The sequence below is a fragment of the Astatotilapia calliptera genome, chromosome 3 (assembly GCF_900246225.1).
Source record: "Astatotilapia calliptera chromosome 3, fAstCal1.2, whole genome shotgun sequence".
Classification (NCBI taxonomy): Eukaryota; Metazoa; Chordata; class Actinopteri; order Cichliformes; family Cichlidae; genus Astatotilapia; species Astatotilapia calliptera.
In genome coordinates, this window is record NC_039304.1 from 2,220,486 (window position 1) to 2,233,205 (window position 12,720).

Consider the following 12,720-nt stretch of genomic DNA (forward strand, 5'->3'; position numbering starts at 1 on the left):
GAGCTCTCAGTTTGGATTCAAGACACAGTCCTTCTTTTTAAGACTGGATTTGAACTGAATTAAAAAGATTTCTGCCTCTTTTATTTTTTATTCTGAGATCTGCTTCTGTTCTTCAGAAACCGTCTGCTGCTTCCTGTAGAGCTCATGTTGTCTTTTTTGTCCACTCAGACTGTCATGTAGAAGTAGAGGAGGGGGTGGAGTTTGCAAAGCTGCCTTTCCAAACAACAGCTGAGCTTCCTGAAAAGGCCACAGTGAAGTGGGAACGATATAAACCAGAATACATGATGGTGCACATGTGTCAGAGTGGATCTGACCAGCAGGACAAACAGCAGCAGGTTTACAAAGACCGAACAAGAGTGAATGAAGACCTGCTGAGAACTGGAGACCTCAGTCTGACCCTGAAACAGCCCACAGAGAGAGACAGTGGAGAATACAGCTGTGTGGTCATCAGTGGGGACATCTGGAGGAAACAAACAGTGCTGCTCACAGTCACAGGTTTGTTTGTGTCTTTACTCTGATATGTAAGTTGATGCACCGTTAAATGGTTGTTACGAGTTCAGCTGCAGAATAATTAAAGAAAGAAACACAACCATAGAAAAATTAGTCCAACATCACTAACAGAGCAATAACAGCGGAGGTCCATGAGTGAGTATTTGAGTAGTGAGGGAGGGGCTTTAGTGCTGGTTTTATTCAATATGATGATCTGACGTTAGAAGCTCCGGCTTGTTCTCTCGATCTTGCAGCAGCTTCATTGCTGGAGAAAAAAAATGCTTGAACATGAAATGAAATACAACTCAAACTAGAAAACAAAACCAGGAACAGAGAACCAGAATGTTACTAAGTATGGATGAGAAACACAGCATGGTGAGGGTACACTGTGACAACTGACAGAGAAAAACACTGGACCTGAATACACAGACAGGACAATGAGAGGACGGGGAACAGTTGGTAACACAGCTGGGACAAATCAGACCTAACAAGACAAAGAAAGCAAAGCAGGATAGAGTAAGTGAGGACACAGACTGTTAACGTAAAAACAGGAAGTATAGCACAGAGAAGCAGGCTTGACACTGAGAACGAGACAGAGGGAACATGGAGACAAGCGTGACAAGACAAGGAACACTAGAAAGGCAAAATAACAGAAACAAAAATCCAAGGACTAAAAATATCACACAAGCAGAACCAAAACCCATGAATTACAGCAATCAAAACACACAAATACATACTGTGACAAGTACCGATAATTTTGTCACATAACATGTGAAACAAAAAATGATCCCTATGAGTGTCAGCTACTCCAATCAGATGATAACACAATGATGATTAACAATCTATGAAGAAGATAAAAATATACCACTAAAATGCAACTAATGCTGCAGAAAACTGTTAAACTTATGATTTATTGCACAGAGCAGTAAAATTATCACTTTATTTCCAGTTAAATGTTTTGTCAGTGGGTGCGCTCTCAGTGCTGTTGATTATTTCTAAGATTTACTGTCCCACAGCCCAATAAACAAGATCAGGTATTGTGTGTGTCACGTGTTCTAGTAGCTGCGATTCCATCAGTGTAAAAGAGACTTGGTAACAGATTACAATACATCAGAAAAACAATTGTACATTTTCAAAATTCTGAAATTATTACACACATTCCTGTGACAAGGCGATGCAGTTTGCGCTTCATTCAGTGGTTTCAGTAAAGTACAGCTGAATGTGCAAATATAAAACATCAAGCACAGGATATGTAATGCTCTTAAAACACACTTGAAATAAAAGAACCAGTGAAAATGTGACACTTCAAAATGATTTTAAACCATAACTGTGAAAATAACCTGCAACAAACAGTTTGAGTTGTTGTTGTATCAGCTGCAGATTCACTGCTGTTCAAAGGTTTGAGACCAAAAATGAAATATAAACCAGAACTCAAACATCCGCACAGTCTGTGTACAAACAGTAATGGAGTGTAGGTGTCCTGTTTCAGGATCTAACTTTAATGCTTATTGAACATTTCAATTGTTGTAAAATTGGTTTCAGAAATAAAGTTGCATCTAATGATCTCCTCATTGCTAATACTCACCAGAGAAACACAAAGACATTATAACACTTAATCATATATCTGAACAATGAACTATAACCAAACATAGAGTGTTGAATAAGGAGAATGACACAGTGATGAAGTAGATTAAGTGTGCATAGACCAGCAGGAAGATGGTCAATAGTGCTTCTGTGCTCTGCTCCTCAGACTGTGGCTCAACCCAGCTCACTGTCATCTGGGCTTCCCCGAACTCTGGAGTTAGCACATCTCCTGTGTTAGTGAAAACTCTCTGCAGGACCTCACTGGACCAGTTTTCACTGATTATGTCTGAGGAAGGAAGCGAGTTTTGTGTGTCTCTGACTGTCTTGTGTCTCCTCTGCAGGGAGAGTTCAGGTCCAGGATCAAACAGGGGACATCAGAAACAGAAGCAGCTCCATTGATCCGACTCCTCTGATGGCTGATCAATCAGTTTGATCTTTGATTATTGATCAGTGATGTCAAAGCACAGGTGGATCCTCTGAGGAAGAGGAGCGTTCTCGCAGTAATGTTATTACAGGAGAGGAAAACACAAAAGACATTATCACATCACATTAAAGCATATCAAATCAGCCCGTGCTGACTGAGTGTCATATGAACAATTACTCAATAACCAATAGGAATGCTGCCACTAGATAATCAGAAGTGATCAGCAGTTGTTCTTGCTGTGGTCATTAAGGGTTTAAGTGTGATGCTGTGTAATCCACAAAACACACGAGCAAAAGAGAAGAGAGCACTCGGTGGTGAAGTGGCTCTTTTTATTTTCATGGCCTCAAACTTCAGCTGAAAACCACTGAATTGGAATCAGACAGTGTTTCAGACTGAACTCAAAGTGAAGTAAAGGAAACTGTGACATGAATCACATCTGAAATGTTCTCACAGGGGTGAAGCCCCGAGAGGCTTAGTTTAACCAACAAATCAATTAAACTGATTTAATGGAACAGTCCAAAGCTCCAGAGGTTGTAAACACTGACCCAACATCAAATAATGTCCACAAATAAAAATAAAAAATTCAGCCTTCTTCCTTCTAATAACCTCTAAAAGTATTCTAAAGAGTAAGAGTCCTGAAGTGTGGATTAGTATTAATATAACAGATGGCAGAAAATATTAAGTGGAGTTCATTTTTTCAAAGGGACCTGGTGAGGAAAAAAGCCTTTGAAAAGCAGAGTTTTGGAGCAGAACATCTTTATGTGACACTGTTGTTTTTGGTTCTTTGCAAAGACAAACAGATGCAGAGCTTTCAGCTCATTTTAAAATTCTGTGGATCTCTGCATGTCCCATTAAAACAACACATTCCTGCTTCTTAAACCTCGTGTTGTGTAAACTCAGCCTCCAGATCAACTGCTTTCTATAACAATCATATGGAAGAAACACATTTTACATGAAATGATCAGGATGGCCTGCTGAAGATCAAACTGAGCATCAGAATGGGCGGAAAGGTGATTTAAGCCACTGTCGGTGTGGCTGTTTAAATAAGCCAGGCTGCTATTTCAGAAGTGCCGACCTACTGGGATGTTTCCAATCAACCATCTCTGTGTTTACCAAAATCTCTGAGCGATGTTTCATCACCTGTGCCACGAAAAATGAAAGCAGCTCTGAAGGCAAAAGGCTGTTAAAGCTAGTCCTTCTGAGCACTCCTTCATCAGGCTCTCATCTACAGTACTCTGGAGAGTATTTACCTCTTTATGTGATGAAAAAAAACTTGTATTATCAGCAAATGTTTATATTTTTTAGTTAGACATGTTGTACCCGAATATGGTATTCAGAAAGGCACAAATGTGTTAGGTGTGGCTGTGTGTAGGCAGGAATAGGACCCAAGGTGCAGACTCCGGAGACAGACGTGAACTCAAAAAGGCTTTAATTAGGTACTCAAAAATATAACATAACTGAAAAAACTCAAAACAAACTTAAACTGGAGGAATTACAGAACACACAGCTAAGAAAATGGTAGATCGCAACACAGACACTAAGAAACACAGGGCTTAAATACACAGAGGGAGCAATCAGGGAATGGGTAACAGGAGGGAAACACAGCTGGGGCAAATCAGGCCTAACGAGACAAAGGAAGCAAAACCAGACACATTAACATCAGACATGGACTTTCAAAGTAAAACAGGAAACATAACACAGACTCACGGGCAGGCACTATAACAAAGGGAACAGAAACGTGGGAACAGAAACGTGGGAACAGGGCAGACACAAACACTGACTGAACACGGGGATATAGGAACTTAAGATACATATATACGCGAACTAGACAAGGGGATGCAGGTGATAGGGGAGACAGAGCAACTAAAGAAGACAGAGACATAAGCCATAATACAGAACTCAAAGAAACCAAAAGCTAGAAAGTATAAATAATATAATAAACTCAAAACCCCTGGGTCAACGACCCAGGCATCCTAACACAAATGATGTCTTTAGCGAAGATCAGGAGATTAATCAATTACGCTGCATTATTGATGTCTGCAGTCGGTGCTCTCTTGTGCGCTCTGTTTACGTAGCTCTGTTAGCTCGGTCATTTACAGATAGGCAGTTGACAGAGTAACGTTAAAGTTCGGTTTTAAAGGTTAAAACAATGCTTGTGTAGTTGTGTCAATATGTATGCACTTGTGGGATTTATATGGTACATATAAGTTACTCTGTCTTTTGTAGACAGCAAGGTGTAGGCTATAGGCCAGTTAACCTTAGCACTTATTAACTTAGCTGAAACTCCCAACATGGATTTGAAAGAGAAAAGAGTGTTGCTGCTGCTGAGCCACCTCTTGGTCCTCCACCAGCCAAAAAACTCAAGTTCTGTGTGGAAGCATTCAGTCAGTGCTGCAGATGAAACCAAACTGATATGTAATGTGTGCAAAAGTCAGATCAGCCGAGGCAGAGATATCAAACATCTGTCAACATCTGTTATGCATAATCACATGCACTTAAAGCATCGTCTCCTGGTACTGTCTGCCAACCCCCTCACCAGCACCAATTCATCATCACAGCCATGTTCTGTCCCTGCAAGTCAGTTTCACTGTCTGTTCAGTGTCCTCCAACAAGGATGGGTGGTGTTGGGGTTCATAATGTTCACAGTGGTATTTTATTAGATCTTGGTTTTAACCATGATGACTCAATGGGTGTTGTTATTTTCTTTTCAATGACGTTCCTTGTTACATATTCATTGCTGGATTTATGGAAAAACATCAACTAATATTGCATATCCATAATTATTATAAGGGATATAATTAAAGAATACTTACACTATAACATTGATTAGAAGTGTAATGCACAACAAATTGGATTTTTAAGTCTATTTTGAATTTTACTCGAATACGAATACAAATACAAATACAGGCTGCTTTGCACGTCTCTATAATATTGATCCATATTAGATGCTTTTACTCTGAGGCATGATTACAGGTGTCTATCGCTCCTTCCATACATGTGAGTGCTGTGGCCCTGACACCATCGTGGTATAAGCACCAATAAAAGCCCACACTCATCGTCATTATGAAGGCAGACAGCAGAGTATGAGCTGGTGCATGAGAGTCCTCAGACTTGGACTGAGCTTTAGAGGAGAGCTCAGGGACCATCTACAAAGTGCAACACCAACAAAACACAATAAAATTTGGTGACTGTGTTTTTCATGGACATCTACTTTAAATTACTTCCTCAAATTGTGTTGAGTTCAGTTTTAGATTTTCCCTTTAAGATAAGATAAGATAAGATAAGATAACTCTTTATTGTCATTGCACAGTCATACATAGTACAGTAGTACAATGAAATTGGAAAAACTGTCCTACGTCGGCACTACATATAACACAACACGACACGATATGACACAACGCAACAAACAACACAACACAGTATATTAACTTAGTATAAAAAAGAAGAATAAGTGTATGTGTATTGCACACTGTTATTATTGCACCTTGTTATAAATATAAATATTATTGTTATTGTTTTAAACATTGTTACCTCCCCCCTAAAAAGAAGAAGTTATTTAATAATTCTCCTAATTTAAATAAAGCGATCTGGGAGAAACGCCACTCTGTGTAAGTGAAGCAGCAAATTGTCGTTGTGGTATTGCACTTTGTAGACGGTCCCTGAGCACTTCACTCACACCCAACTGCACCTGGAGACCTGCGGCATTTATTTTATCGTTAAGCCGCTGATGGCGTTCTGATAACCTTTGTTCTGTGTTATTGATCCTGGAAGTTCAAATATGTGACATCATGTCAAACTTAACCTTGAAAAGTGACTAATATGGTTCTTTAAATGAATCAAATGATAAACTTAATGAGCCAAACTGAAACCAAATGGAGGCTCTGCTCTTTCCACGGAGAATCACACGCCCACGCCTCGGAGGGTTTATCAACGTCAAGTCCAGACTTGCGAGACTCGGAGCATGTTGAACCGGTTTTCTGGATAAGAGCTTGGGCAGAAAATCCAGTGATCAGTGAGGCAGGAATGGCTGAGTGTTGAGATGCGGATTCATTCGGATATGAGCGGAGTGATCATGACTCTGTGCTGGCTGTTCTTCTTTGAAGGATGATGAAGAAGTTGTTGCTGTTCCTGCTCCTCGGTAAGAAACTCCGAACATAAGGAAACGTTTTTGAGTTTGGAAACTGCGCATTTCAGACCGGAAAGGTTCACAACAGCCAGAAATGCGTTTCATGGATACCTGAGTAAGAGAAATTGTGCCTGGGTTATTTGTTTATTGATTGAATCATGTATTTTTTTAGTCGATTCTCCCAAAGTTTTGCGGTTGTTGTTGTGTTGTTGTTGTTTTTCTTTGGGGGGCGGGACATCACAGTCAATCAAGGAGAGGGCGCGATTTAGGGAATGTGATAGTGTGTGTGTGTGTGTGTGTGTTTGGGGGAAAAATCATGTGTACTGCAGAGAACAAGAACGAGGTTTTGCACTGTGGTGCTAAAACGAGAGACTGAAAAGAGATGCGGCTGAAAACAAGGAACCAGATAAGTGTAAAACTCCAAGTTTAAAATATCAGCCTGTTTTACGTCACTGTGGATCAGACTCAGTTAACTTATAGTAAAGTAGTTTTTTTCATGCTTTCATGTACAAACACAAGAAAGCTTGAGCTGTCTGTCACTGTTATTTAAATGTGATTGTTAGCAGAGACGGGTCTTCCAGTAGAATCTGCATGAATATTTAAGATACTTATATTGTCTAGACGGAGGAATAATCACACGTGGGGCATCGGTTTTTCACCGGAACATTACACCGAAAGGTGACTTTGTTTATTGAACTCTCGCGTGCACTCTGCAGCATAACAGGAAGCATCCTTTCAAAATAAAATCACAACAGATGACAATGAGGGCATACCTATTAACTAGCTCAACAGTGATTTACTTTTTAACATTTAATTTCACTACGATTTTCTTTCTGTTTCTGAAATCTGTACAGACATCGAGATAAGAACGTTGTGGTGAATTCTAGTGGTTATGATAATTTGAACACATGGTAATCTGATATTGTGACAGTCCTAAACTACAAAATTAGTGGTTTGTATCATCGGCTTAACTTTGCGCTGAACATTGGGGGGATCAAGATCTGTCTAAAAAAATAATTAAATCTGGGTAAATTCCCATATGATTAAACATGCAACTATTTTTATGGCAATGACTGAAAGGAGTAAAGAAAATGAACAGCCTATTTATGTAAGATAATTCATCATTTTATTTGGGGGGGTGGTTATATTGGTTGGGTCTGATTATTGGGTTGGTCATAACCCCCCTGGGAATTATGCCCCCTGGTTTGTATGACCATACTGCTCTTACAAACAGATAACAAAAGTGGGTTAGCGTCACTGGTGCTTCTATCAAATAGTTGTCTTCATAATTATCAAAGAGATACTTCAGAATTTACATTAATCAATGCATGTTTGCACCATTTGTATGTGGAGTCCCCCAGGGCTCAATACTTGAACCAATTCTGTTTTCTGTCACCTCTGGGCCATAATTAATACTTTTAGTGGTTTCTCCTACCATTGCTATAGAGATGACACACAAAATAACAAAAATACACAGAGCCCTACATGGACAGACTCTTCTTATATAGAAAAGCTTCTAAAAACCTTATCAGAGCAGCCTCTCTGATCCTCTAACCAGGGTCTGTAGGTGTCACAGCTAGCAGGTCGGACTCAGTTGCAGGCTACGCATCACGTTCACAGATCTTAACTTTATTAAACGTCAGGTACAATATGTAGAAAGTGAAGGAATCAGGGAACTGTTCCACAGGTTGGCGAGGGGGAAAACAGGCACTACACTTCACACACTCCTCTCACTCTGCTCTCGTCCTCACATACAGCTCCAGTCCTCCACTCCACTCGGCACTCACACACACTTTTCTCGCAGGCAGACACTCACATTCAGTCTTCCACTAGAAAGCAGGGTTACAGAGTGGTTCCAGAATCTACAGACAAAAAGGGAGTAATCACCACCAGGATACAAACAAATCGCACAGTTCTATAAAGCTGGGATTTGCACCATGTTAACTCAATATTCCAGCAATGAGATGTTCTGAGCTGCTCCCTTTAGTAGCGTTCAAGAAACAATGATGAGCCACAGGTGAGTGATTAGCAGCAGGTGTGTATGCCAAAGGTGGGGAGCTCCATCCTGGCCAAGTTATACAGGAGAAGGAGAGAACATGCCTGTGTTAACAATAACTTGTATTGATGCATATAGCATCATTAACATGATGCTATATGCTGATCCTTTAAGTTTTTTTCATTGCAGTGTCTGAAGATATCTCAGGGTATTTTTAGTTACGTTTTACACTGGCAGAAGGAGAGTTTTCACCAGTCTGACTTATTTAAGGTCACAGTGGGCTTGATGCGGCCCACAGTGCACAAAATGCAGTGTACAATGAGTGTAACATCCCTGGTTTACAGATCTCTCACAGAGTGTAGTTTTTTCACTTAGTTTAAATGTGTAAAAATTAAATTGTCTTTTTCTTTGACTTCTTTGACCCATCTAATGCTTAAACTAGTCTCTATAGTCCCTGCAGATAAAATGACCTGTGGCCTACTTTGGCCACACTGGGACAAACACACAGCAAGCTCTTAATTTGTGTTTCTGTTGGTGTCTCCTTCCAGTTTCCCAGCATGCCCTGGCTGTAGTGGTGGAGGTTAATGAGGGGGCAATGTCTGTCCTGCTGCCCTGTCAGTTTTCGGGTTTTATACCAGAGGACTCCAAAGTGCTGTGGACTCGCTTTGATCTTCATCCCAAATCTGTCCATGTGCGAGGAGAAGGAGGAGATGATCTCAGAGGACAAAACCAGCGATATAGCGGGCGCACATCAATGAGACCTGATGCTCTGGACACTGGAGACTTTAGCCTTACTTTGAGAAAACCAACAAAGACTGATGCTGGGAAATATACCTGCTCCATCAGTGATGGAGGAGAAGAACTGAGACTGAGAGATATCCAGCTGCAGGTCAAAGGTCAGCCACAAACACCTTGTGTACAGGTCACAGATCCTTCACAGACATTGAGCTTTAATCCTAGAAACTGCAGCAGAAATGGATCATTGAGAACTTTCATGCAGTTAGTCCTGATGTAAATATTACACTCATGCTAGGAACCTCTTGAATATGTGTACGTATCAGTGTGATTTGTAAATCAGAGTGTAACTGACTGTAATGTTTAAAATTTTAAGGTTTTACACATTACATTTATCAAAGATTGTCTACGACAGTTGCCTGCTGACCATGATACTTGTCCCTTGAAATCTATGATATGAAATCTGTGATGATTTTGTGTATCCATCTCTTGGGATCTGAGCACGAACAGTTTTTCTATAGTCCAAACTTATTTATTTAGTCTTTGGCCCAATGCTTTCTTGAGTGAAAGCTCAAACCCTTGCTGCAGTTTAACTTGATTTTAAAAGCTGTTCATCTCCTGTATCTCCAAAGTCAGCCTCCTTATCAAGTCCCCCTTCACTATGTTTACCACCTGTTTCCTGTTTTATTTTGCTAGTCCCTGTCCTGTCTGTGTGTGGTGTATTCTTCTTAGCTTCCTTTGTCTCGTTATGTCACATTAGTCCAGCTGTGTTTCCATCCTGTTTCTCACTCCTTCATCACTGCCTGTGTATTTATGCCCTGTGTTCGTTGCTGGTCTCTCTGCTTGTCCTCCCCTGTGTTTCTCCTGTTGTAGTTCTCTGTGCTCCCCATCTCAGGTTTCTAGTGCCCAGCTTTTGTTCCTTTGTATCACTTTTTAGTTTCCACCCAGTTTAGGTTTTGTTTCAGTGTAGTTGCTGCCTTGTTCAGCTTTTGTTTGTATTTCATTTATTTTCCCAATGTAAAAAAAAGTTCACTCACAATAAGACCTTCATAAATACCAGTGTGTGGGTTCTTTCTCTCCCCCCTTCACAGCCGTGACAAATTATATTTGTTCTATTTTCTACACATTCCAGCACATAAAATATTTTTTTTTGTGTGTTTACACTCACTCTTTCAAATAGATGCAAGTAAAACACAGCAGAAAATAAATAAAGTCAAAGACTCAGCGGTCCTGTTGCTCTATTTTCACCTGTAAAGCAGGAGCAGGGTAGGCAGAGGTTTAACCTGGTGCAGGTGTGCTGCGGTCAGTGGAAGGATATGGCAGCTCTGTGAGTTTCCCATTACGTCGTAGCTACTCGGTGCTTGTTTGGAAGTTTAGGGGTTTTTTTCGCTGTAAAAAGAAGTTTTCTTCCCACGCACGATGGACACTAATGTTTTTGTCACTTTTTATGGAATCAAACTCAAAGTAAGGTCAGTACTTCCACGCTTTAAACGCTGCACGCTCATACTCTCTCCCGTACTCGATATATGATCCATTGTTGATCTGTACACAGCTGTTGTCACTAACGGCGCCCTCGCTTACGTCACTGTCATGAGACATTCTCGCAAAAAAATCACGGTTTTAGTAACGCAGTAACGCAGCGTTCCTACGGGAAAGTAACGGTAATCTAATTACCGATTTTGCAATAGTAATCCCTTACTTTACTCGTTACTTGAAAAAAGTAATCAGATTACAGTAACGCACTGCCCATCTCTGGTCATGTCTCTCTTACTTTCTTCTGTCTCTTCTTCCTCTCATTTTCAGCGGGTTTTGTGTGTCCTTCTCTGAGCCTGTTCACGAGGCACTGCACAAAGGGGGTCATCTAATTGTGGGGGCCTTCACCGTACAATGTGACAAACAATTTTTCTTGAACCGAATAGAATGAGCTCTATAACTGATATTGTGGTTTATTGTCATCTCAGACCAGCAGGTGGAGGTGAAGGTGAAGGAGGGGTCAGAGTCTGTCATCCTGCCATGCAAAACAAACCCTGACCTGCCTGAAGATACCAGTGTGGAGTGGACTCACTCTGACCAAGAGCAGAAAGTGGTCTATGTGTATTCAAACAGGAGTGACCACCTTAAGAACCAGGACGACCGTTACTGTGGTCGCACAAAGATGAACAAAGACCTGCTGAGAACTGGAGACCTCAGTCTGACCCTGAAATACCCCACAGAGAGGGACAGTGGAGGATACATCTGCACCATCTACAGGGACAAAGACATCCTGAGACAGAAAGTAGTGCTGCACCATGTCAGAGGTCAGAGCAGTAGAAACAGAGCAGAGGTGAATATAGTGTACTGAGGTCAAAGGTCATGTTCCTCTTTTCGTTTCTTCACAGAACGGTTTCCATCCTGGGCGACAGCTCTCTTGGTTCTCCAGTTTATTTTCATTCTTCTTGTGGTTTCTGGAGGTCTTTTATTTCATTTCCGTCAGTATTTCATGTCAGGTGAGTGTCTCCTCCTACACTACCCATAATGCCGATGGTCAGCAGGTGTCCTCTGGTGGCTCCTTGACTGCGGCTCACACAAACTTGTTCCAGAAGCTGAAAGAGTTGAGAGTTACAAACAGCTGATACAGAGAGCTGAAGAGAAACTTCCAGGTTTGTTCCAGAAGTCAGAAAACCTCCTTCAGACTCAGTCATTGATCAGTGAAACAGCTCCACAACATGACTTTACTAAACAGTGTGTGTGCTTCACTGCATTGATCTGACACAGAGGCTGCATGTGGACAAGCTGTTCTTCTTCTGTGGTGGTAAACAGCAGCTGACATGGAAACATGTGCTGACAGTAAATGTTGCAGCAGCTTCAGTAAATGTTCCTCCTTGAGTTGTGCTCAGTCATGTGGTGGAGAGCTTCAGATGTTCAGACACACGAGATCTTCATGGTTTCTGTGCTGATGTGTGTGAGACATGGCCGACTGTGGAGGCTCAGTCTGTCTGTTCTTCTTCATCCAACATGTCTGCAGCGCTTTACAGGACGCTGCAGACTAGTTACCAAAGAACGAGTCAGGAACACATCAGGAACAAACTGAGACACAATCTGACTGAGACTAGAAGACAAGGAGGGACAGGGAGGTCATGTGACCATCACAGCTGCTGCTGACGTCATCATGTTGTCCTTTGTTGTCCTCAAAGGTTACAAGGTGGAGGTGGATTCAGAGGTGGAGTCTGTCCAGCTGCCCTGCAAAACCACAGTTTGCCTGTCTAAAGACGCTAAAGTGGAGTGGAAGGACATGAAAGACAGGAAGGTCCACGTGTATAAGAACGGCTCTGACCAGCCTGGAGAACAGCACCAGGTTTACAGAGGCCGAACGGAGATGAAGAGGAA

At 41.3% G+C, this 12,720-nt stretch overlaps 1 protein-coding gene across 1 annotated transcript; it reads left to right on the forward strand.

Annotated features, from left to right (window-relative positions):
- Positions 1-6,328: 6,328 nt before the first annotated feature.
- Positions 6,329-12,511, forward strand: LOC113016170 (matrix remodeling-associated protein 8-like). Its single transcript, XM_026158783.1, has 4 exons — positions 6,329-6,635; positions 9,168-9,515; positions 11,316-11,651; positions 11,733-12,511. The coding sequence occupies exons 1-4, from the start codon at positions 6,602-6,604 to the stop codon at positions 11,867-11,869; spliced, it is 855 nt and encodes a 284-aa protein (XP_026014568.1). The 5' UTR covers positions 6,329-6,601; the 3' UTR covers positions 11,870-12,511.
- Positions 12,512-12,720: the final 209 nt, after the last annotated feature.

Coding starts and splice junctions, on each gene's coding strand:
- LOC113016170 (XM_026158783.1), top strand. CDS start 6,602: ATGATGAAGAAGTTGTTGCTGTTCCTGCTCCTCG. Junction 6,636..9,167: donor GTTGCTGTTCCTGCTCCTCG/GTAAGAAACTCC, acceptor GTCTCCTTCCAG/TTTCCCAGCATGCCCTGGCT. Junction 9,516..11,315: donor TATCCAGCTGCAGGTCAAAG/GTCAGCCACAAA, acceptor TTGTCATCTCAG/ACCAGCAGGTGGAGGTGAAG.